Source organism: Sus scrofa, chromosome 4, assembly GCF_000003025.6.
Source record: "Sus scrofa isolate TJ Tabasco breed Duroc chromosome 4, Sscrofa11.1, whole genome shotgun sequence".
NCBI lineage: Eukaryota > Metazoa > Chordata > Mammalia > Artiodactyla > Suidae > Sus > Sus scrofa.
This window is the reverse complement of record NC_010446.5, coordinates 103643615-103670105: the sequence shown is the minus strand read 5'-3', so window position 1 is coordinate 103670105 and position 26491 is coordinate 103643615. Positions and strand designations below refer to the sequence as shown.

General features: G+C 43.3%; 1 protein-coding gene across 1 annotated transcript in view; it reads left to right on the top strand.

Annotated features, from left to right (window-relative positions):
• The window catches only part of TTF2 (transcription termination factor 2), a 44102-nt gene that overhangs the window by 6373 nt on the left and 11238 nt on the right, over positions 1 to 26491 (top strand). The window contains exons 4-16 of the mRNA XM_001929357.7: positions 5569 to 5635; positions 7070 to 8071; positions 8383 to 8497; positions 9232 to 9414; positions 12533 to 12660; positions 14065 to 14146; positions 15807 to 15926; positions 18512 to 18662; positions 20748 to 20853; positions 23005 to 23186; positions 23907 to 24060; positions 24305 to 24396; positions 25514 to 25596. Coding sequence (XP_001929392.3) covers positions 5569 to 5635; positions 7070 to 8071; positions 8383 to 8497; positions 9232 to 9414; positions 12533 to 12660; positions 14065 to 14146; positions 15807 to 15926; positions 18512 to 18662; positions 20748 to 20853; positions 23005 to 23186; positions 23907 to 24060; positions 24305 to 24396; positions 25514 to 25596 — 2465 coding nt within the window. The remainder of the gene's footprint in view (positions 1 to 5568; positions 5636 to 7069; positions 8072 to 8382; positions 8498 to 9231; positions 9415 to 12532; positions 12661 to 14064; positions 14147 to 15806; positions 15927 to 18511; positions 18663 to 20747; positions 20854 to 23004; positions 23187 to 23906; positions 24061 to 24304; positions 24397 to 25513; positions 25597 to 26491) is intronic.

The window sequence follows — 26491 nt, the reverse complement described above, 5'->3', positions numbered from 1 at the left end:
AGAAAACATTTGATAAGATTAGAACAGGAATGTGGTCCCATGGTTATGATGTGGCATTGCTGAGCTTTGAACCTCGGTCAAACTGATTCCAGGTACACCCACTTTCTCTAAGTGAAAGATGGGTTTGGGTTGAGGCCATGGCCGTGGAGTTGGGTGCACTTAGACTGGAGGACGCTTCCTGAAAGAGCACAGCTACGGCATGTTTCCTGGTGGGGCACGTTAGCATGTTCTTTCCTCCGTTTATCAACCGGGGTGGTGGTCGTGGTAGCCCCGACTTCCCTGGGTTGTGAGGGTTCAGTGGCGTCACATGTGCAATGAGTTTAGTTCAGTGTTTGGCACACGGTCAGTGCTCAAGAAATGCCTGCCTCCTTGGGGTTGATGGATGGTGAGTTTACCATTAAGCGAGACCAGGAAGGAAAGGTAACGTCATAGAGAGCTGGGTTGTGTGGCTAACACATACAACTTTGAACTCACTGTGTCCTGTGTATGTGTGAAACCAGCCGGAAAAGTGGGTGTGCAGCTCAGAGGGAAGATCTAGGCTGAAGAGACACTTTTGAGAATTTGTCTTTAATATTTTTCACCCTAGGTAGATAAGGCTGGGGGTGGGGGGGTGACCTTAATTTTGAAATAGAGAAAGGATGCCAAATGTATTTCTTTTAGCTCAAATCTAGAACAGTTATTGGGAGGTACTTACTAGAGCTTTAATAAGGTTGTTTTAGGACAAATGAAATATAGTTCTACCATACACACCAAATTAAAAACAAACAAACAAAAACCCCAGCAAGTACCCTGATAGGTGGTACAGGCTGGAAGTTTAAACAGAAATAGGCCGTGTTTCTATGGGTGATGACTTCCTTAGCAGCCAGGAAGGCATCTAGCCAGAACCCCTGTGCTCTGGAGAGGGACAGAATGTCAGGGAGCACAGCCTTTCTTTCCCCCAAACCAGCTTTTCTCTTTGAGAACTTAAAGTGCTTTGCATCCTTGAATTAATACCATTATGTTTAACACTCAACCTTGCTGGGAGACAGGTGCAGCAGAGTGATGGAGGGACGGTATAAACCCAAGTAAGACTGAGATGCCCATGTTTCTTCCCTTGGACTGAAGCTGCTTTTGTGTGTAGTTCTCTAACTGCAACACCAGATGGTACCACTCCCCAGCATTTGACTGACCCTTCCGCCATGACCCTCTGTTTGAGGACCATAAAGGAAACTCTGATAGTCGCTCAGTAGCACCAGGAGGAAGAACGCTTGTCCGGATGTGAGTGGTGAGGCACACCTGGATATACGGATGCGGGACGTGGTCATCCAGCTCCTGAGTTCGTGTTCTCTCTTCTCTCCTCTCTCTTAGCTTTTATTCTCAAGGATACGGAGGTCAAAGAAACACGTTTTTGTTCTTTAAATAACTGGTTGTAGTGGGATGTTCAAAATCCCTTACTTTTAAGAACACTTGACTCTTTGCACGTCCAGGAAACCCCTTGTGTGGTTGGTTACTGGGTAAAATTGGCGTGGCCGTCATCCAACCCAGTGACGATGATGTAGGCTTGTGACAAGGAGGCATTTGGGTGTGAGCCAGACCCATGCAGAGGGACCTGAGGCCCCAGTAACTCATGAAGAACCCCCTTCAATGAAGCCAGCGCTTTCACGAGGTGCTGTAGCGTATCATGCCCTGTGCTGGACAATAGAAGTCATCCTTGAATGGAGAGGATATTAGCCTTTTCTAATGTGTGAAGCAATGACTTTGCCCAGCTTGCTGTCTGTCTTATCATTTTTATCCACAGTATTTTTTTTTTTTTTTTGCTATGTGCACAGTTAGTACTTTTATGTAGTCAAATTACTAAATCCTTCATCTCTCAGCTGCAGGGTTGTGTCATTCCCTTTTCACTTTAGGGTTGCAAAAATATTCGGCCCTCTTTTCCTATAGTTTCATTTTTTTACATTTCCATTTTTGTTCCATCCTGAAGCTTTGGGTGAAAGAACGAGGTGGAAATCCAGCTTTCTGTTTCTCCATTGGTGCATGTAAAGAAGTGCACTTATGTTCCTAAGGGCCCTGTGACACAATTGGGATAAGAGTTAGACACACGGAGAGTGGCGAAGAGTTTGATGTGCAAGTTCAGGTGCTAAATGGGAGGTGATTAAATGCCAGCTGCTTCTGTGACTGTGCGACCTGTGCTAAGAGATAAAGGCTGATGAAGCTTTCTGAGAAAGTAGAGGAATTGACTTGAATTTGGTCTCGAATGACCTTTAGCTGATTTCATCATTATTGTTAATAATTTGTATCCTAGAAAATAATTGAATCCACTGTAGAAATTATGTTCTTTTCTCATAGAGGAATTTGCTTCCTCTTTGAGGATATATTTCCACTGCTTTCTCTGTTGATTTACAGTGTAATAAACATAACAAGCTTTTTATCCTAAAGGCCGAGAAGCCCATCCAGGTTGATTTTAACAGGAATGTAGGTAGGGGCATTTTTAGCACTGTGCCTGCCGCATAGCTGATGCTTAGTGTGTGTTGTTTTCGTCCCTCTTTCTCCAAATCTTGCCCTTCTCCTGATAGTCCATGAATCTCTTAATAAACTATTTATGATCCCCGGCCTAGCACTGTGGGTTAAAGGATCTGGTGTTGCCGTGGCTGCAAAATAGGTCATTCAGATCTGATCCCTGGCCTGGAGACTCCATATACTTTGGGATGGCCAAAAAAGAAAAAAAAAATAGATTAACTGTCTATAAACTGTACTTTCAGTAATGATTTCAAGGACTTTATATACTTTAAAGCTGCAATTCGTTCTTATTTTCGTAAGTAGTGGTATTCCCTAGAAGGAGCTAGTACTTTGAATTTTTATTTTCTAGTACTTTGAATTTTTATTTTCTGGTACTTTGAATTTTTATGCATTCAAGCCATTTCAGAAATTTTCAGAACTCTACGTTCAATATAGTATCCTACTGCAGTAAGAAAAGTTAAAGAGACCAATAAATGTTTTTAGAAATTGTGAGCTTCGGAGTCCCCCCTTGTGGCCCAGCAAGTTAAAGACCTGATGTCTCTGTGAGTATGCAGGTTCAATTCCTGGCCTGTCTTGAGGGTTAAGGATCCGGCATTGCCCTAGGCTGTGGTGTAGGTCCCATGTGTTGTTTGGAGCTGGTGTTGCCATGGCTGTGGCATAGGCCACAGCTGCTGCTCTGATTCAACCCTTGGCTTGAGAATGCCCATATGCTGCAGGTATGGCTGTAAAAGAGAAAAGAAAAAAATTGTGAGCGTGAATGGGAAAATGATGAGCTTGTATAAGAGGGGCTGGTCTTGTTTTCCTTCTAACTTGACTTTTATCGAAGTTATCTTTTGGGGGCTGGTTATCTTTGCTTCTGTGTCCAAGTAAAGTGATGGTATTGAGGGGCCAAGACCTGCTCAGGATTTGTTTTGAGTTAGGACTCAGACTGTTAGGATTCGTATTGTATGTCCCAGAACTAACTTAAGACATTAGAACAAAAACAAGAAACGAGATGGAGAGAAAGCAGAAGGAAGGAATTAATCAGGTAAAATTGACTTTAATGAGTTAGTAAGCAGCAAAAGGAGACTCGATGAATAAAATCTGGAAGCTAAGGGATGAAGAAAAATAAAGAGGGCTCTAATACACAATATGAGATATAGAGGGTTGCCCCTTCTGTATTTGGATATATTGAAACACATGTAAAATGACATATACAGAAGGTTATTCATTGTGATAAATTGCTTTTAATGTGGAAGGATTGGAAACAACCAAACTCTCCATCAAGAGGGGTCTGATTAGTGGATAAACAATGAGATCCTGTTGTATAGCACAGGAACTATATCTGGTCACTTGTGACATGACATGATGGAGAATAATGTGAGAAAAGAATGTGTATATTTATATGTGTGACTAGATCACTTTGCTGTACAGCAGAAATTGACAGAACATTGTAAATCAACTATACTAGAAAAAGTAAAAATCTTTAAAAAAAGAGGGGTCTGATTAAATAAATAATGGAACATCCTTATAGTGGAAAACTGCAACTGTGTAAAAAACTGTGCAGCCATAAAAATATATGTATATCCATAAGGAAATTCTTTCTGTCTTTGTTTTTATGGAAAAATCTCCAAGACATTTTTAAGTTAAAGAAAAAATCAAGCAAGGTATTTAGTAGTATGTATACTATGCTACCCATTTGAGTAGAAAAGAAAAAATAAGAAAGTATATTGTTTTGATAGGCATTAAAAACATCTCTGATAAGGCAAACGTAAAACTAATGGAAATGGTTACTTGGGAGATATGTGAACTGAACAGATAGGAGAGGGCGTTTTTCACTGCCATTTTATGCTTTTTGATTGCGTATATTTCCTATTTAAACAAGTAAATAAAATATGTATTTTGAAAGCTCTTATTTAACTGAGTAAAAGTTTTTGAGGAGTCATTTAGGGTAAGAGAAAAATGAGTTGGTTCTGTTTAATTCAGCAGTGCTTAACTATTTGGTACAAGAGTCAAGGCATAGTTAGGAATGAAGAGATCGTATGTACTTATCACCTTCTAGTTGCTGAAAATATAGTGGGGCAGACAAGTGTAATACAACTCAATACAACAAAAATACAGAAGCAGTGCAATGAATACACAGGGCAGGAAATTGTGGGAAAATTTTGCAAAGGATTTATGTCTTGAACTGGGTGTAGAGGGACCTGTGGGACTTTGACAGCTGGTGATGGGGGAGCTGGTGGGCGAATAGGGATAAGGAGGATATCTTTGGATGGAGGGTAGTACACCTGCAAAGTCTGGTAGGATGGAGAGTACCTGGCTTGGTTTGGGAATGGAACAGTGTAGCCATTTCAGCATAGCTGGAGTGTAGGGGGTGCTGTGTGAGCAAGGACTGCCTGGCACTAGGATGTAAGTCTAAAAAAAATAGATGATTGAGAATATATATACAAAAGTAGATAGGATGGAATAATACAGCACATGAGCTTCGGTCACCAACTCATACATATACCCTACCTACTCCAACTCCCAATTCCTGCCAGATTTTAAAAAGATCCTAGATAATGTCATTCCTTCTGTAAATATTTCAATATGTAGCTCTAAAAGATACGGACTTTTTTTTTTTTTAACCACTTAGAGTATGGATTTCCAGTAGATTCTTAAATGTTATAAACAGTTTATTTCTTGGTTGTTTTTGTTCATTTGTTTACACAAGATCCAAATAAGGTCCACAAATTGCAGTTAATTGATAGGTTTATTAATTCTCTTAAGTAAGTCCCCTAATTTTTTTCTCCTCTGATTTGCTTGTTGAAGGAATCAAGTAGTTTGTCTTAGAGCATTTCCTGTTGTTGAGAGTTTGCAGATTACATCCGTGTGGTCTAGTTTTATGCTTCCTCTGTTGTTTGTGTGTCCTGTAAATTGGTCGGTCATTGGAAACCAGGAGTTTGACCAGATTTGGGTTAGTTTTTGTTTGGTTTTGGCTTGTTTGTTTTTGTTGGTTTACTTCATAGGAGATGTTATGGATGAAAAACAAATTTATCTCTTGCTTTAGTGGATTTTCACAACCTTGATTATTTGTGTTTTTCGCTTCATCAGGCTGTTGTTCCGATGTACTAGAAGTAAGGCAGAGGGGAAGCGGTGGTGTGGAAATATCCCATGGCAGGTAGGAATTATTCATCTCTTTTCAAACCTGATGGTGTTGAGACTATTTAATCCATCTATTTCAGGCATCACCTGAGAGGACCTTGAAGTCCAATATAAACTGGTTGGTCTTCATTATACTGTCTCTGAAAGACAGTTCTGTCAGCAGGGTAGACCCTGTTGGGACTTTTAATGTCAAAGGACTTTTAATTTCAAAGGATTCCAGTTATAGTCAAGAGTTAATTATTTGCCTCCCTTTTTTACTTAAATATTTTTCAAGTTCTTAAATATAGTCAGTATTCTCCTATTTTAGGGGAAAACTTAGATTTACTTGACTAACTTCAATATCTTTTTTATAGACTGATACCTCCTTGATGTTGGTATAAATTCAGTGTAAGTCATAAGCTTCTAGAATGTGAGAACTAGGAGCGACCCCACTGATATCCAGTACATGAGGAACTAGACAGAGGGAGGTCATGAAACTTGGTTGGGTAGAGGCATGCTTTGAACTGAAGATTCTAGATTCCCACTGTGAAACCTTCCTAAAGCCCAAATCAAAGCAAGCATAGGATATTGATTAGGTTTTTTTATTTTTAATTTTTTCCTTTTTTCGGGGGGGGGCCACATCCGCGGCATATGGAAGTTCCCAGGCTAGGGGTCAGATGGAGCTACAGTTACCAGCCTACACCACAGCAATGCAGGATCCAACCCGTGTCTGAGACCTATACTACAGCTCTCAGCAATGCCAGATCCTTAACCCACTGAGCGAGGCCAGGGATCGAACCCGCAACTTCACGGTTCCTAGTCGGATTTGTTTCCGCTGTGCCACGACGGGACCTCCGAAAAGTTCATCTTGAAAGAATAATTTTTTATGGAAAGTATACATCATGGCCGTTGCTATTATTAAAACGCCATGATTTGGTCACTACTTTTCCTTGAGGCCTGGAAAAGCAGTAATTATGGACAGAGAAGGAACCAAGCATCGAAAGTGCTGTTAAGAAACCAGTGTTTTGTGGACTTCCCATTGTGACTCAGCAGGATCAGAATCTGACTAGTATCCATGAGGATGCAGGTTCATTCTCTGGCCTCACTCAGTGGGTTAGAGGATCTGGCATTGCCGCAAGCTGTGGCATAGGTTGCAGATACAGCTCAGATCCGGTGTTGCTGTGGTTGTGGCATAGGCCTGCAGCTGCAGCTCCAATTCTACATCTAGTCTGGGAACTTTCATATGCCGCAGGTACAGCCCTAAAAAGAAAAGGAAAACAAAACAAAACAAAAAAAGAGCAACCAATATTTTGTGAACTTGGCACAGAGTCTTTTCTAGAGGGAGAAGTAATCCCAGAAACATTCAGAAACATTAGACTGTTTTTACGGTGCTTCCTTTTCCTCTGAAAAAAGGCATTCTAGATGTGAAGGTTGCATTATTATATTTTAAGATTACTTTCTTTGTCTTTAGGATCCTAATTCCAAAGGATATTCTGTAACCAGTAAGTCTCAGCATGCATCTGAGCCCCCTCATTATCCTTTCAGCCAGCAGAGAAACCCATTCAAGGTACTTGACAAGAATCAAGAACCTTCCCTCTGGAAACAGTTCATCAAGGGTGAAGATGAAGAAAAGACAGCCCATAAGAAGCAAAAGGAAAAGGGACATCCACTCCTGGATCAAGACAATGTGCAGAAGCCTGAATCTAAGTGCTGGATGGAGAAGGATCTCTCATCTGGCCTGGTGGTAAAGGAAAAACCATCTGCAGTTCAAGAGAAGCAGCGAGGGGAGAAGACAGAGTTTCAGTGTGACACAAAGGAGCTTGAAGGGATGCACCAAAGAAAGGTGTTTGAGATGAAATCCAGACAGGTCCACAAGGATGAGCTGAGAGAACCACCCGTGTCTCAGGAGACAGCAAATGGTGACAGTTATATCCGGAAGGAATCAGAACCTCCGAGGAAAGAGGAAACTAAGCCTTTGCCTCGAACTGTTCCCAGTCAACACCCAATAAACCAGCCCCAGAAAGGAGGCCACCTCAGCCAGGAGCACCCCCAGAGCTGGGAGGTGAGAGAAACAAAGACAAAGGATGACCCGAGCTGCTCGCAGACCCTCCAGAAGAGGCTGCTCCAGGGCCATTCTCACGCACAGTCGGAGACCCGTGATGTGTCTGCTCTGAAGGAACCAGCCGCTCAGCCTGCACCGCCGGCCACCCGGCATCCCCGGGGAGAGAGGGAAGATGTTGACACAAGCAGTGGTGACAGTGAGGAAGACGACGTTGTTTTTGTTTCCTCCGAGCCAGGGAGCCCCTTACTCTTTGACCTGACTCCAGACTCACAGAAGAAGGAGAACCTTAAATTCCCTGGCCAAAGTGAGCAAAGAAAGATTTCTCCTGCCTCCGGTGTTTGCAAAAAAGGAGAACCTTTAGACCCAGCAGCCCAACGCGTGCACCTCACAGCACAACTGAAACAAAAGAAGGTAACTCCTGACCTGTGTTTTTATTATAAGGTTGGAACATTGTTTGTTGCCGACAGATAAGGGACTCCACAAACAAGTTAAATATATTAATGTGAGAAAGGTTTTATAGGTGGGCGAGGAGTTTCTACTTTTTGCCATGTTTATATTTTCAGGATTGGTAAGTCAGCTGGCTTTAGAGAAGAGTTCTAGTTTTCACACATATGGTTAAAAGATGATGAGTTCAGAGTTTTGGCATTTTAGGCTATTTTAATCTGAAACTATGATTTCTAACAATGAGAGGAGCGACCTATGTTATAGCACCTGTTTTTCAGAGCACTCTGGCATCGGTGAACCTCCAGGCCCTTCCAGACAAGGGTCAGAAGTTGTTCAAGCAAATTCAGGAGCTGGAGGAAGCTCTCGGGGCCCTCGCCCTCTACCCAGAGCAAGGTAAATAAAAGGAATCCTGGGTTGGCCTCAACTTCACGAGACATTCTAGAAGCCATTTGAATAAAGAGCATGTGGACTCATTCCCCTGTCCATTCTGTTATCTGTTTCTGTGCTTTCTCTTAAGTTACACCTGTGATTTAGAAAAATTCCCTCCTATTTTCTATGCACTCAAGTCTTTTCCCTATTGTTTAGGAAATAATTGAAGGGAGTTCCCATCATGGCTCAGTGGAAACAAATCTGACTGGTATTCATGAGGACGCAGGTTCCAGCTCTGGCCTCACTCAGTGGGTTAAGGATCTGGCATTGCCATGAGCTGTGGTGTAGGTTGCAGACATGGCTCAGATCTGGCCTTGCTGTGGCATAGGCCGGCAGCTACAGCTCCAATTTTTGACCTCCAGCCTAGGAACTTCCATATGCTGCAGGTGCAGCCCTAAAAAGACAAAAAAGACCAAAAAAAAAGAAAATTTTTTTTAAGGAGCTCTCTGATGGCTCGGTGGGTTAAGGACCTGGTGTTGTCATTGCTGTGGCTTGGGTCACTGCTGTGGCGTGGGTTTGATTCCTGGCCTGGAACTTCTGCATGCTATGGGCACGGCAAAAAAAACGGTTTAAACGCTGTGGTGTCTAGACAGCCTCCCCCAGCTCGTGGCAATCCCATCTTCTCTCGACCTCACTTCCCACATAGAATTCTTCATTCGTTTGAACTTTGATGTGTTTCTCCCTTGTTTTCTGAGCAGATGTGAATGAGAAGAGGAACACCCAAGTACCACAACAGCGGAATGCCACCAAAACAAGCTCTGACCCGCCCCACTTGGTGCCTCCCAGACCCCTGCAGGGCCAGGATCTGCAGCCTCTGGCTTCTCTGGGACTGAAGGCTGCCCGCCAGGAGATTGCTGGAGGGTCCGGCCAGTGCCGTGGAGGTGAGGACCAAGGGCCCGGGCCTGGTGGGAAAAGCTTTACCTTCGAGTTCAATGCTGCCTCGTAGCTGTGTTTCTGCCCATGAGAAGGGAGCAGCCATTCTGAGTTGCTGGTATGAGCACGTGCGGCTCAGTCAGGTTTTTCCTCCGTGTAATTTAGACGAGACTGTCTGCCCCGTTCACTGACCTTGTTCACGGTCCTTGATCAGTCAGCCTGGTGACTGGCACATGGGAGTCGTCCAGTAAATGTTTGTGAATGAAAACTTGAACTCACATCATGATGAAGGAAGCGGACCAGCAGATGCATTTGCATTCCTTCTGCCTGTGCTGCGGCAGAGCAGAGGAGTCCGTGACCGTGACCAGTAGACCCACAGAGAGTAGTAACGCCTTGTTTATTTTTTTATTTAATCGAAGTATGGTTGATTTACCATGTGGTATTAATTTCTGCTATATAGCAAAATGACTCAGTTTTATATATATATATATATGTATGTATATATGTGTGTGTATATATATATATGTTCCTTTTTTAAATATTCTTTTCCATTGTGGTTCATCATAGGACAGTGACTATAGTTCTCTGTGCTATACAGCAGGACCTTGTTGTTTTATCCCTTCCATGTGTAACAAAAATATCTGCTAACCCCAGCCTCCCACTCCATCTCTCTCACAACCCTCTCCCCCTTGGCAACCACAAGTCTGTTCTCCTTGTCTGCAGTCTGTTTCTATTTTTTAGATAGGTTCATTTGCATTATATTTTACATTCCACATATAAGTGATATATGTATTTGTCTTTCTCTCTCCGACTCACTGCACTTAGTATGATACCTCTAGGTCTATCCAAGTTACTGCAAATGGCATTGTTTTGTTCTTTTTTATGGCTGAGTAGTATTCCGTTGCATGTATGCATATGCCATTTTCTATATCCATTCATCTGTGGATGGATATTTAGGTAGTTACCATGTCTTGGCTATTGGGAGTAGTGCTGCTGTGAATATAGGGGTGTATATATCCTTTCGAATTATAGTTTTGTCCAAATATATGCTCAGAAGTGGGATGGCTGGATTATATGGTAGCTCTATATTTAGTTTTCTGAGGAACTTCCATACTGTTTTCCATCCTGATCTCTGCAGAAAACAATAAATTCAGAAGTCACTGCAGAATAAAGATTCCAGGTAGAGCCTCAAATACATAATATGATTGGCTGGTTTGCTGAGCAGGAGACAGGCGCTCAGGTGGGCTGGCAGCAATGAGAAAAGCTAAAGCCAGTTTTCTCGCAACTGAGAAATGCTTGCGGTGTAGAAAGGGAAAAGGAGGGAAGAAAGGAAACAGAAGCAGGGGAGTGGAGAAGATTGAAGAGCAGTGTTTAGGAAGAGGGTGAGGGAGGGAGACCTTCACTGAGAGGGTGAAGGCAAAGGCCCCTCTCAAGTGCACAGAGAAACCTACTTACGTATATAAAACGGATAAAAAACAAGGGCCTACTGTCTAGCACAGGGAACTATGCTTGATATCTTGTAATAACCTATAAGGGGAACAGAATCTGAAAAAGAATATGTATATATATGTCTAAGAATATGTCTGTATGTATGTGTATGTATGACTGAATCACTTTGGTGTAACTTTAGCACAATAGCAGAGTTCCCGTTGTGGCGCAGTGGTTAACAAATCCGACTAAGAACCATGAGGTTGCGGGTTCGATCCCTGGCCTTGCTCAGTGGGTTAAGGATCCAGCGTTACCATGAGCTGTGGTGTAGGTCGCAGACGTGGCTCAGATCCCATGTTGCTGTGGCTCTGGCATAGGCTGGTGGCTACAGCTCCGATTCGACCCCTAGCCTGGGAACCTCCATATGCTGCGGGAGCAGCCCTAGAAATGGCAAAAAGACAAAAAAAAAAAAAAAAAACCCCAAAACCCCCAAAACAACAACAACAACAACAACAACAACAACAACAACAAAACTAACACAACATTGTAAGTTAACTATACTTCCATTAGTATAACAAGTAAAAAAAGCACTTGGTCCCGTGGCACAGCACAGCTGAGCCGCAGACTGTTCAAAGAACATCACCGTGTGACAGCATCCTTCTGTAATCACCATGGTGATAGAATCACCTAGGGAAATTAAATTATGGTAGATTATTAAGGTAAGAAGGTATGTCATGTTTTGGAACAAATTCCATTAAAATGGCTCTTCATTTAAAAACGTTTTAACATGGAAGTGGTTAATTTTTGTCTAGAAACTGCTTATTTGGATACTTCATCTCTACACTTAGAACCTGCTAAGGTGCCTGTATTTATTAACGAACCTCAGTAGGCGTGATGTGAGTAGAATGAGTGAGCTCCAGCACTGATGTATTTATCCCCAGTGCAGGGGAGGCAGCTCAGGGCGTGCCCGTTAGGGGGTGTCTCTCCCTGGCTGCCTGAACTTCAGCAGACTTCCTCTAGCTTGGCCTCTTCTATTGCTGGCTTTTGTTCTTTGCATCTGGCCCCAGGAATCTTTTCTTTCTTTTTTTTTTTTTTTTTTTTTTTTTGTCTTTTTGCTATTTCTTGGGCTGCTCCCACGGCATGTGGAGGTTCCCAGGCTAGGGGTCGAATCGGAGCTGTAGCCGCCGGCCTACACCAAAGCCACAGCAACTCGGGATCCGAGCCGCGTCTGCGACCTGCACCACAGCTCATGGTAACGCCGGATCCTTAACCCACTGAGCAAGGGCAGGGATCGAATCCGCAACCTCAGGGTTCCTAGTCAGATTCGTTAACCACTGCGCCACGATGGGAACTCCAAGGAATCTTTTCTTCTCAAAAATCTGATGGCATCACCTTCTTCTCTCCTACCTCTTCAAAGCTGGGAAAAAAAAAAAATTCTGGGTTATCTTATTTTTTCATTATGCATTCTATTATTTTGTCCTTTATCAGAACACTTGTTCATGTGATTCCACAAACAAAACAAAATAAAATAGACAAACAGAGAATGGGGATAAGGGAGGCTGTGAGTGTCTAGGAGACTCGGGTGGCAAGAGTTTTTAGTTTACACAGATCCATTATCCGGCAAATAAGGAATTGCCTCTTTGCAGCTCTGGCCAGGACATAATGCTGGCTACACCTGTAACCCTGATTTCTGTGCAGGCCCTACAAGCCAAGATCGGCTTCACTCAGTGTGGAAAGTGACAAGTGAAGCCATTGACGAGCTGCACCGATCACTCGAGTCACGTCCTGACGAGACAGCTGTGGCAGAGGATCCAGCTGGGTTGAAGGTGAGCCGGGAAGGCCCCAGGCACAGTGTCCTAGGACAGTGTCCCAGCACCCACGACGAGGAGGGGCAGCCACTATGAAAGTGCCCACCCGAGTACCACTCTGACATAGTTTTTCTACAGATAACACTTGAATGGCTTCCCCTGAAGTATTTTCTTTTTTTTCTGTTTAGCAGTGAGAAGAAAAAAGACACTTTTTTTTCCTTGAGGTTGTAAAGTTATGTCTGTCTTATAGCAGTAACAGATCCATTTGTTATGTCTTGATTGGTGCCACAAGGATACAAAGGAATTGTTGCTCTTTTTTGGTTGTTGTTGTTTTGCCACACCTGTGGCATACAGAAGTTCCTGGGCCAGGAACCGAACCCATGCCACGACTGTAACCAGAGCCACAACAGTAAAACACCAGATCTTCAACCCACTGAGCCATGAGGGAACTCTAGGAATTGCTGCTCTTAATGAACTAGTTGGGGGTGAAAGTGCATGTACAACGTAAGACAATTAGACAGTGACCTGAAGACAGACAATGTGCATTGTCATATTCTCTGGATTGTAGGCAAAGTACAGAGAGATTCGAAATAAAGGAAAAGTTACTCTAGGTCCGCAGTTATTTGTGGTTTAAAGAAACTGCAGGCCTAGAGATGGGATAGAAACCAAATATTCCAGTTAGAGGGAGTGGTGGTCAGAGGGAAGATACAGCGATTGTATTGAATAAGTGATGATCAGGTGACCTCAGCCTGAGCTGGGAGCGGCAGGTGACATTCCTGAGCGGGAGGAGTCCCTCCTTGTAGAGTCTGGCTTTGGCGAAGGAACTTAGATTGGAACAACTCAAGGGATGTTATGGAATCACTATAGAGTTTTGAGCAGGGGTGTTTTGGGAATGTTATTTAGGTCACAGAGCACAAGATACACTGGGGGAAGGAGAGACTAGAAGAGAGGACCCCAGTTAAAGGGCTACTGAAATTTATGTCTAGCAGTGTAGGCTGGGGCATTGTCCACAGCGAGGAGAGACACATTTAAGAGATAATGAGAAAAAGGCGGCAGAGTGGCTGGTGAGAGTAGGGACCAGTCAGAGGTCTTGACCACAAGCAGTAGAAACTGCTGATGAAGCAGACAAAGCAGGGCTCTCACTTGAGAGTGAGAGAGGCGGCTCTTGGTAGCCAAGCTGGGCAGTCGGCATAAATGACAGGACACTTATGTCCTCAACCAGGACATGCGGTTGAGGGTGGAATTCAGAACTTCAAGGTGAAACAGCAGCTTATCTGACAAGTAGCATAACAGGAGGATCACTTAAAGAAAATAAAAGTGTCTCTGTATCCAGGCTTCAGCATATGGAGTCTCTGTATCCAGGCTTCAGCATAGCCCCTCATCAGGAATTTATCCTTGACTTCCGGTTTTTACCTTTGTCAGGTCCCTTTGCTGCTGCACCAGAAGCAGGCATTAGCCTGGTTGCTGTGGCGGGAAAGTCAGAAGCCACCAGGAGGAATTCTGGGTGAGTCTGACATTAGGATAAGAGCCAACACATGCATTGCTTTGTTCCGTCCCCTCAACAACTCTGTGGGTAGATTTATTTTTTCCCCCAACTTTTTCAAATTAAAGTATAGTTGAAATGGGTAGATACTCTAACTGGCCATTTGACAGATGGAACTTCACCGAATCTCTGGGAGGTGTGGCCAGGATGGAGGGCAAACTTCTTGGAGCAATGGCCAAAGCCAAGTTACCAATGGAGTGTCACCTGGGAGCCGTTATGGCTGCTTTGCGCCATCTAGCGGTAGAGGGAAGTACTGTCACCCCAAAGTCAGACACTTCTGTCTCCACCCCTTCCTGCAGAAAGTATTTCACAGGGAGCCTCTTCATCTGAATCGAAGTCTAGTATGAATATAAGTGATCTCTAGATCCAAGTCATGCTTCTGGTGCCTTAGCTAAAGAGGAGGTTAGAAGCAGGTTTTCCAGGCTCCACACTGGGGACTCATCAAACTGAAATTTTCCAAGATGCTCAACTTCCAGAAAACATGACACATGTCCACCGTGGCTAGTAAGTTGCTGTGTCGTGTCCCCAAGACCAGCTGCACATTGGATGATTTGCTGTAATACACAGCATATAGTCGTGGCTATAATTTATTACAGTAAAATAAAATGAATAATAATTGAGTTATTTTAATTTGATGGAAATCAAAAATCAGCAAAGGAAAATGGCACGTGGGGCAAAGTCCAAGTTCCACTTCCAGAGGCCTTTCCGGGTGGAGCCACACAGTGTGTACCTAACTCTCCCAGCAGGGAGTTGTGACAACATGTGTACAATGTTGCCAAGCAGGGAAGCTTGTTAGAGAGTTGATGCCCAAGGCTTTTACTGGGGGGTTGGTCACACAGGCAGCTTCAGCCTGGCAGGAACTGAAGTTCCAGATTCCTAGAAGGAAGGCAGATATTCAGGGTAAACCATACTGTTGGAACAAGCAGTATAGGCATAGCGAGCCACTTGGGTCCGTTCTGAGAAGGGGGAACCGTCCTGAAATCCGAGTTCTTAGATGCCCGCCTTGTAAGCTGGCCTTTTGAAGGAGAGGGGTCAGCTGCTGCGCTAACTCTTCTCTGCACAGAGGCAGAGCCAGAATTTGCACCATAGCCCCTGCTGTGACATTTTACTTTGGCTCGCACAGTGATGATACCTAAAACATGCTCACTGATGCGTGAGTGAGGGGCATGGAAGTGGAAGAGTGTCTTGAGCTAACGCTCACTCTGGAAGTGCGGTGGTACAGGAGGTGGCAGGCTATATCTCCTGGGCCTTTTCTGCCTTTGTGGGGTAAAAAGTAAAAGGTCTAGAGAGCAGCATCAAACTGCAATGGGTATCAGTGAATGTGCAGATAAGTGATAGCATAAGATGGAGCCTCGAATAAGACCGGAATAATAAGTTTTAAATATCACAAAATTCATAATAAATATCTTGGACCTAGATCTCAAAAGAAACAGCAAGAAACAAAGTCTTCATTAGAGGCAAAGAACGGTGACCAGAATGGTGCCGACAGCAGAGGACACGGGCTGTTGTCTGTCCCTGGTTGCATCTCTTGAAGCTGAACAGATTCTTTGCCCTAAGTAATTACCTCTCCCTGTTTTTTTTTTTTTTTTTTTTTTTTTTTTTTTTTTTTTTTATTTTCCAGCGGATGATATGGGATTAGGGAAAACCTTGACAATGATTGCACTCATCCTGACCCAGAAGAATCAAGAGAAAAACAAAGAAAAGGACAAAACCACGTCTTCGACTTGGCTTTCCAAAACTGGTATTGAAAAGTGCCTTGCAGATCTGTTGTTTCCTAAACCGTGAGAGCTGGTGGAGAGGAGTTTTTCAACTATGAAGGATGCCTTTGGTCATATTTAATTAATCTATTGGAAAACCAGTGTTAGACTCCTCTCCTCTGGTATCATGTCAATATGCTACCTAGAAGTCATCATTTTTTTCCTCTTTAATGTAAGCGTAGCCTAGCTTGACTTGTGTTTAGAAACAATTTTATGGAGAAAGCTAAGGCTCTAGAAAACTTACTTTAAGCCTATTGATTATTTTTGTTAATGTTGAGGATACAACTGCAGGGTAGATACAAATTGGTTAATGTATTATTTTTCAAAGAAAGATCTGTCACAAATTCAGATTTTAGCCATGACAGTGGACACTGTTGTCTGTGTTTTTGAAATCCCAGACATTTCCAGAGTCTAGACAATTTTTCTTATTTCAATCTGTTTTTATTTTATTTTTTTTTAAATGAAAAAATTTTTTGGCCACACCCACAGCATGAGGAAGTTCTGGGAGCAGGAATTGAACCTGTGCCGTAGCAGGGACCCCAGCCACAGCAGTGACAATGCCAGATGCTCCTTCACCCTCTGTTTTTAAAATGTAATCACTGTATAAATACCTTAAAGGTCCGCTTGCTATGTACACGGGTATGTTTCTCAGTTGGTTAGGAAGTTAAAAAAAAATCTGGAGTTCCCACCATGGTGTAGCAGAAACGAATCTGACTAGGAATCATGAGGTTGCAGGTTCAATCCCTGGCCTCGCTCAGTGGGTTGAGGATCCGGCGTTGCTATGAGCTGTGGTGTAGGTTGCACACACAGCTCGGATCTGGCGTTGTTATGGCTGTGGCATAGGCCGGTGGCTACAGCTCCAATTAGACTCCTAGCCTGGGAACCTCCATATGCCACAGGTGCGGCCCTGAAAAGACAAAAGACAAAAAAAAAAATCTGTGGCCATCTGCTCTCAGGGCTTCTAGTGGCCCTGTTGCAGCTGGCTCCTGTGTCCCCATGTGGAGTAGCAGGACCTGTGTGTGTGTGTGTGTGTGTGTGCGCGCGTGCACACGCGCGCGCGCGCGCACACACAGGATGGGGGGCAGCGATGCAAATACTCCATCAGGATCACTGACCAGTTCCAAAGTGATGATTGCTTGTCCCAGAGAGTTTTGTACTTAATCTTTAATGTGACTGTAACTAAGTTACACTTTTCAGAGAAAAGTAATAATCCTCCCCCAGCAATGAATCAACTCACAAGTTAGGAAATGATCCAGCTTTTACCTTCTGGCCACTGTGAAAGTGCATTGGTGTTTTTTCTTTTCTTTCTTTTTTTTTTTTTTTTTTAAGACCGAAGTCATTTATAGCTCACTTTCTTCTCTTCGGCCTCTCTCTCGGACACATTTATAGGGGAAAATAAAGACATAATTAAGGGATTTGAGTTAAAAGAACATTGCTTTCATTTCTTATTCTACTTCACGCATACCTCGTTTTATTGCATTTCACTTTATTGCACGTCACAGATACTTTTTTAACATATCGAGGGTTGGTGATAACCCTGTGTTGAGCGAGTTTATTGGTGCCATTTTTTTAAATAGCATTGGTAATTCTCACAGTACTTCACATCCTCCACCAGTGGAAAGATTATGACTTGCTGAAGGCTCAGGTGATGGTTAGCATTTTTTAGCAATGGAGTATTTTTACATTGAGGAATGTGCCTTTTTATTTCTATTTTTGTATTGAAGTATAGTTGATTTGCAATGTCATGTTAGTTTCAGGTGTCTAGCACAGTGATTCAGAGACATGTATATATGTCTGCACACATACGATCTTTTCCAGACTCTTTTCCCTTATAGGTTATTACAAAATAGTGAGTATGGTTCCCTGTGCTATAGAGTAGGTCCTTGTCGATTATCATGTACCTCGTTTTTTTAGATGTAATGCTATGGCGTTCTTGGAGTTTCATGGTGGCCTCGTGGTTAAGTGTCTGGCTTTGTCACTGCTGAGGCTCAGGTCGTTGCTGGGGTGCAGGGTCCATCCCTGGCCTGGGAACTTCCATGTGCTTCAGGCGCAGCCAAAAAAAATGCTGTTGCACACTAATAGACAATCATACAATGTAAACATAATTTTATATGCACTGGGAAGACTGAAAGTTCATGTGACTTGCTTTTTTGTGATGTTCACTTTATTGCCAGGGTCTAGAACCAAACCTGTGATATCTCCGAGGTGTAAATGATGTGTAGAAATAAGAACAGGGAGTTCCCGTGGTGGCTCAGGGGTTAACGAACCTGACTAGTACCCATGAGGATGCAGGTTTGATCCCTGGCCCCACTCAGTGGGTTAGGGATCCGGTGTTGCCGTGAGCTGTGGTGTAGGTCATAGACACAGCCCGGATCCTGCATCACTGTGGCTGTGGCGTAGGCTGGGAGCTAAAAAAAAAAGAAAGACTAAATAAATAAATAAGAACAGCAGTTGTTAAAAACATTGCGTGTTAAAAATAAACATCCATTGGGAAAGAGGTAATGCCTTTAAGAAGTTAAAGCTATTTAATAAGGATAACTAGGTGTTGATTTTTTTTTTCCCTCTCAAGACTCCTCTGAGTTCACTTCCCATCGAACACTCATCATCTGTCCCGCTTCCTTGATCCATCACTGGAAAAATGAGGTGCAGAAACGTGTGTGCAACAACGAACTAAGAGTCTATCTCTATCATGGGCCAAACCGGGATCAAAATGCAAAAGTGTAAGTACAGCGATTTTGCAGTCAGTCGGAGTTGCTCGGCATCTTCGTGTCAAGGGCCACAGAGACCTTACCTGCTGTCCCTGACATTGCATTTCATCAGGGCTGATGGTATTTGTGAAGACCAAAGGCATTTTCATCACCAAACAGCCTTCCCAGTGCTAAGAGGGGCCTCTTGAGAGAGAATGGTGTTCTGTTACTCTATCCTGTCGCTCTGCTCAACTGGCTGCCCTGTGGGTTAGCCTGAGATGCCTGAGTCATCAACCAGGTGAAAGGGGATGTGTCACAGCAATTTCATGATTGCTGAATTTCTGATTCCAAATTCACATTCTTTTCCTGTTGGTGTGAAATGGAACTAGCTCCATCTTACAGAGCCTCTTGATCGAATCTTAATGATTAGTTGATATAGACTGATTATACTTCTATGGCTGTATTTTTCATAGATGAACTAAAAGTTTTTAGATTCAAAAGTGTAGGATTCACTCTGAGTTCTTGAAGGAAGATGATCAGGAAGGAGGAAAGGAAATATTTCCTCAGATGGTGATTTGAGTCCTAGTCTTTGTCTTTTTTTTTTTGGTTGGTTGGTTTTGTGTGTTTTGGCCACACCCATGGATTTTGAAAGTTCCTGGGGCCAGGGTTGACCTATGACCTGAGCCACTGCAGTGATGACACTGGATCCTTAACCTACTGAGCCACCAGGAAACTCCTGTCTTTTGGTTTTAAAGGACTGTTTTTTATTCTTACCTGTGATATGATGGTCTGGGTTGAATACTTGCTGCTCTAGTTAAGAACTAAGTTGTTTCTGCTTCTAAGTAAGTAGTCTCCCCACCTTCTGATATGGGATATTTTATCTCCTCAGGAACGGGGCAGTTGGCTCCGAGGGGTGAGTTGCCAAACGGGTGACCCTCCGTCTTAACCGCATACCAGTTCTCGTGACTGATGGTCATTTCAGCAGACGGAAGGCATCAGGGCGGCAGTGACCATCCTGCATGCCTTCTCCAGCATCGAGTGCTGGAGATTTTTATTCAGAAAGAATGCACCTTAGGAGATGTGCACTTGGATCCTCCAGGGTCTGGTGTTCAGACTGCTCTAGCTAATTGATTGGACCTGCTCTGAGTTATGCTTTCTTCTGTGATGCTGAGGCAACATGGAGACATCGCTGCCTCTCCAAATTAGACTATCATTTTTATCAAAAGTATACATCAAAGTTCTCTCCGGTGCACAGTGTTAAGCTTCCTTTGGAAAAAAGATTTGTGCTTTTCGTTGAGCATCTTTACATGTAAAGGGGGTAGGCGAGGTAAACTGAAAGTGTACAGCATGTGTTTTTATGCTCAGATGTCAAAGCTAGATGAATGGGTGTTTATGAATCCTTTATGGAATGATGAGGAGATTGATGTAAGATGAACTGTGCTCTTTAAAAAAATGATTCTTTTTTTTTTTTTTCTTTTTCTTTTTTGGCCGTTTTTATGGGGGTTCCTGGGCTAGGGGTCTAATTGGAGCTGTAGCCAATGGCCTATGCCATAGCCACACCAACGCCAGATCTGAGCTGCATCTGTGACCTACACCACAGCACATGGCAATGCCGGATCCTTAACCCATTGGCCAAGGCCAGGGATCGAACCTGCATCCTCATGGATGCTAGTCAGATTTGTTTCCATTGAGCCATGACAGAAACTCCAAGATGGACTGTGCTTTAAGGGTGGCTTACTTTCTTGGGATTTTAGCATCACCTATGTCAAATCAATACTAAATATTAACTCCCAACCCTACCTGACTTTCTGGTCTTGCCACATCACCTCAAGCTTAACGTGATCCCAGAAGTGATCCTTGCTGACTTGGATCGGAAGAGGGAGGCTGTTTTAGGGACAGCAGGTAGACTGTAAAAATGACCAGTGGTAAGAGATAAAGGAGTCAGGCGTGTAAAATTCACCTCTCTAGAGTCGTGTGTGTGAATTACGGACACGCGTGAATTCTGCTGTTTGTCTTCCAGGTGTAGGCATTTTTATGACGGAATCAACTCTGCCGCTCGTCGTGGGTCTTGGTGGGCTTTCTTTTTTTTACCATTTGGTTTCTGTTATATCTCTGCAGCCTCTCTATGTATGACATCGTGATCACTACCTACAGCCTTCTGGCCAAGGAGATTCCCACAAAGGAGCAGGAAGGAGCGGTCCCGGGCGCAGAGCTCAGCGTGCAGGTGAGGGGTGGGGGCTGCCAGGGCATTAGAGTGGGAACCACAGATGGTTTAACAGGAGTCTTTTCACAGCATCAGAGATGGCAAAGGTACCCTCCTGGAAGGTCATAAATGCCCGAACTGGTCTACCTGGGGAAACACAGAAGTCTTCCTTTTGTCCTTTGTCTTTCTTTTCCCCTGCACCTGTGGCACACAGACATCCCGGGGCCAGAGATTGAACCCATGCCACAGCAGCGACCAGAGTCACAGAGGTAACAACGTTGGGTCCTTAACTGCTAAGCCACCAGGGAACTCCTGTCTCTTTCTTTACTCTAGACAACCGCCTCAGTGATCCAGGTGGAGACTCGGTGGCTGTGTTTTTTAGAACTCATGGTCACTGCCTGGCCGCCGTGGTGATCATTCTCACAGAAGCGAGGAAAGCCTCCCTTGTTGCGGTTTTCCTTTGAGAAGCTCGGGGGCACACCCTCGGGATGTGTTTTATGTTTAGTCTTAGGACCAGTATTTTGATATCGAGCCATTATTCCTGCCTTCCTCCACCCCCACCCCCAAGGAAAAGGGGTTGCAAATAATAAGGCTACAGTGGGCCAGAGGCTAAATGATACTGGGGAAAAAAAAAAAAACCTGTCTGTTCGTTGCTGTGTCCAGGGTAGTCACAGATTTGAAGGCTTTGTGGCATAGTTATTATGGGCTTTTTTCCCCTGAAAGTACAGGGTTGTTCCAAGAATTACTCTTTGGAATATGCTTTTGTCCTTTGTACAGTGGGATAGTCGCAGACTTGGGGAGCTCCCTAGAACCCTTCTCCATCTCACGACCAGCGCTGCCTCTTTGAGGATGATTAACTTTGCAGGTTCCTTGATGGTTCCTCATAGGGCTCAGGCGAAAACCCTAATTCCTTTGAATGATATATTAGGCTTTTTATGGTCCTGCTCTACCTGAGTATCATCCCCTGCAGCCCAGCCCTCCCACTGCTCATTGGGCTCATGGGTACCATGGGCGGTGCGCTCCCCTCCACGCTCTCAGGCTGCTGTGTCTTTGTCCTCCCTCTGAATGGAGTGCTTTGCTTCCTTCATGGGTTAGATATGTTTCCTAGACATTGTGCTTACTTATGTCATGGTGCTCCATTAATTCTGCAAGTATCGAGTATCTCCCATGGGCCAGATGCTCTTCCAGGTTCAGCAGTGAACAACGCTGACTAGATGCCTACTGTCCTGGATGAAATTATTCAGTGGGACTTGCTGTGTATAAATGAGTGTCATTATCTTGATATTTGTTTTGTTTTTTCCTCCTCCTGCTAAATTGTGAGCTCCTTGAGGGGAGGAACTGTCCTTTGTGTCTGGCTTAGTATTTTACCTGGAAAAGTAGACTTTAGTAAATTTTCAGTGGATTTTTGTAAGTTTAGGAAACATAGTAACTATTTTTGATTGAGTGGATTTGTAGGCTCGACACCTAGTGTATTCCTGGCCTCTAGCCATTGCTCAAAAGTGGGTTGAAAGAATACAGCAAACTCAAATTAGGAAACATCATACCCTTAAGCATCTTATGCTCAAGGCTCGGGCCCTCAAGGGGCTTGTTTTTTTGTTGTTGTTTTCTTTTCTTTTTTCCTTTTGTAGCTGCTCCTGCGACTTAAGGAAATTTCTGGGCTAGGGATCCATTTGGAGCTGCAGCTGCAGGCCTATGCCACAGCCACAGCAATGCCGGATCCAAGCCGCATCTGTGACCGACAACACAGCTTACAACAATGCTGGATCCTTAACCCACTGAGCAAGGCCACAGATCAAACCTGCATTCTCATGGACAGCATGTCAGGTTCTTAACCTGCTTAGCCCCAAGGGGAACTCCAGTGGACGTGCTGTACCAGGAGAGTTCCCACTCTTGGTTTCTTTTTTTTTTTTTTTTTTTTTTTCTTGTTTGTCTCATTTTCTTTTTTTCTTTTTTTTATTTTCCCACTGTACAGCAAGGGGGTCAGGTTATCCTTACATGTATACATTACAATTACATTTTTTTCCCCAAGTTTCTTAAGTTTAGTTCTTATTTCAGTTGTATGTCATCTGAGCCCTTGAACTTGAAGGTAAGAGTAGGTCTTCCACACTTCTTGTCATCTCCCCTTCTCTGCTTGAAGACATGCACATTCTCCCGTTCTCTTGTCTGGTCCAGGGTACTGCCTCACCATTGCTTCGAATCGTCTGGGCTCGAATCATCCTGGACGAAGCTCACACTGTTAAGAATCCCCGGGTGCAGACGTCCATGGCCGTGTGTAAGCTCCAGGCCCAAGCCCGTTGGGCTGTCACTGGAACCCCCATTCAAAACAACTTGCTGGACATGTATTCCCTGCTGAAGTGAGTAAACTCTTTGGGGGTTACATAAATGTGAACCCCGTCAGTGGCCCTTCATAATTATTTCATATCTCATGTTACGGCTCCGGTGTGTACCATATTATCTCGTGTAGCAGATGGCAAGCCCGGCCACCTTTAAAGGACAGAGAAATTAATATTTATGAGAAAAGAATCTGTTGATTGACTGGCTGATATAGGATTTTGATTACATCCAGCCTCTAGAGCTGGAAAAATAAAGGGCCGATTACATTAAAGGAAACAAAAGTCATATGTCTTCAATCTAGGGAGTCTTTTGGGCTGCTTCTGCTTTAAAACATATGGCTTGGGGTCAGGACTGCAATTTATTTGAAGCAAACAGAAAAAAATGCCAACTTTAAAATACTTGCTTTTATTCAGGTCAGCTCATAAGAGGGATATAGAATTTCTTTACTAGCCTTTGAAGTTGTAGGAATGAATTCTAGCAATTGGTTATATGTCCTCTTGTGACGATATAGACGTTGTAAATGGGAAAATTCACATTTTTATTAGGTGGTTTTATAATGCGGTTATTGACCACGATTCTTTTGCTCTGTCTAGCAGAGCTGGGCTCTGAAATTGACTTTTAAAAATGATCGGAGGACAGGCGCCATCTGATTTGCTTTTCGTCTCATGTCTGTCTCTGGACCACTCCTCCGTCCTCCCATGCTTCATTCCTGTTTTCGGTCCTCCTTCCTCAACAAAAAGGTTTCTCCGTTGTTCTCCATTTGATGAATTCAGTCTCTGGAAGAGTCAAGTTGACAATGGTTCAAAGAAAGGAGGAGAACGGTTAAATATTTTAACCAAGAGCCTTTTGCTGCGGAGAACCAAAGACCAGCTGGACTCCACCGGCAAACCCTTGGTAATCCCACTGACATGTGTTCCTGGGGGAGGCTGGGAAGGCGGATGACCAGCTGTCCACTTTGCTTCCGGAGCCTCCGAGGGTCCCTTTTCCCTGGGAGGAGGTCCTCAGGTTGCTGGCCTGCCCCTCGTGTCACAGCCATCCTGTTTTCAGGGAAGGGCGGGACCCTTGGGGAATTTACTCCATAATAGTCAGCAAATCCGTGTAACTTCAGCCCAGCTGCTTTTTTCTTTTATTCTTCCAGGTGGAGCTGCCCCAGCGTCAATTTCAGTTGCACCGTTTAAAGCTTTCCGAAGATGAAGAGACTGTTTACAATGTTCTTTTTGCAAGATCAAGGTGTGTGCTGTGAAGTAGCACCTTCTCACATTTGTTGTTTTATTCTTATTTTTTCTTAGGAGTGGGTCAAGGGTCAAGTTTCCTCAAACCACACTTATGGCATTATTGACAAGTTGCATATCTATGCCCTTTTATTAAAAATCTCTTTACCCCTTCCCCAGCTCATCTTTGTCTCATATACACATTAAACCTGTTCTCCATTGGCTTCCTTGCATCGAAGGCCTGGGATATGCACGCTGTACACAAGGGCTTTCTGGTCCTCATGGGGCTTTATTAGGAAAGTACATCCCTTTGATTTTTGACCTGTCATCCAGCCTCTCATTGGAAATTAAAAAAAAAAACAAAAAACAAAACACTGCTCAGCAGTCCTTCTTATTATCTGTTCTTTGCATTTTCTCTAAAACTTTTTTTTTTTTTTTTTTTTTTTTTTTCCTTTTTAGGGCTGTATCTGCAGCATATGGAAGTTCCCAGGCTAGGGGTTGAGTCGGATTGCAGTTGCTGGCCTACACCAGAGCCACAGCAGCTGGAGATCCCAACCGCATCTTTGACCTACACTACAGCTCAGGGCAATGCCGGATCCTTAACCCACTGAGCAAGGCCAGGGATAGAACCCACCTCCTCAAGAATACTACTTGGGTTCTTAACCTTCTGGGCCACAGTGGGAACTCTTCTAAAACTTTTATTCGTCCTTGAATTTCAAATTTACACTCTCCTACTTGATACTTTTCCCTTCTAATGGGAATAAGTCTTTCCTCTTTGTATATGGAATATTTTAATACTAATTAAATATGAATATTTAACTATTAACCAATACCAATTACTAATACATTATTGTGTTACATATTCCTCAATATTAAATTGATATTAAGTACAATACTAATATCATATGAACATATTTGTTAATGTTTAGTAATCATTTAAAAATGATTTGGCTTGTAAAGTAATGATTTTTTATTGCCTTTGGCCTGTGCTTGCTATGAGCCTGCCTTCACTTAGCAAGTCCTCTGTTATAATTTTTCACGGTCCTCCTGCAAAAAGAGTTAAGAAGTGACCACTGTAAACCCTGTTAGGCGTGGCGACCATTTGATGTGTTTTTTTCTTTTTTGACCTGATACAGGTCAGATTTGCAGTCTTATCTAAAAAGATATGAAACTGGGGACAGATCATCTGCAAGAAGCCCTGATAATCCATTCAATAAAGGTAAGCAATGAAAACTCATAAATGCAGGGAACTAGTGAAAATGTTGGTTGTGACATGGTAAATTTACGGAAGTGGAGGCTCATGAATTCTTGATAACAGAGACTTGACCTTGGCTCAGACCTTAAACCAAAGTAAAATATATTGATCTGCAAGCACCAGGCCTAGTGATCGAAACTTCTTTTTTGTTATTTTTGAAATCTCTTTTATTAAAATACAAGTTGGTCTCTAAAGAAAACCAGTCCTTCATTTGGCTTAAGTGGTAGAGATGTGAGTTGGAACTGTATTATTGAGTCTCACTCAGATCAAAGAAGTTTAAAATCACCTCATTTAGTTCACAAATTTTCCCCATATATCTGTTTGTGTTATTTATTTATTTGTTTGTTTGTTTGTTTGTTTGGCTTCTTAGGGCTGCACCCGTGGCATATGGAGGTTCCCAGGTTAGGGGTCTAATCGGAGCTGTAGCCTCTGGCCTACACCAGAGCCACAGCAAGACGGGATCTGAGCTGCATCTGTGACCTACACACCACAGCTCAGGGCAACGCTGGATTCTTAACCCACTGAGTGAGGCCAGGGATGGAACCCACAACCTCATGGTTCCTAGTTAGATTCGTTTCAGCTTCACCACGATGGGAACTCTGTGTTTTTAAAAAATTCATTTTATTGACGTAGAGTTGATTTACAGTGTTGTGTTAATTTCTGCTGTTCTGAGAAGTGACTCAATTACACACACACACATATATTCTTTCTCATATTCTTTCCATTGTGGTCTATCACAGGATATTGGATATAGTTCCCTTTGCTATACAGCAGGATCTTGTTATTTATCCATCCTATAAACACTGATTTGCATCCCTGCATTTCTGTTTTAACCCTGTGCTTTTTCCTGTGTCTGTTT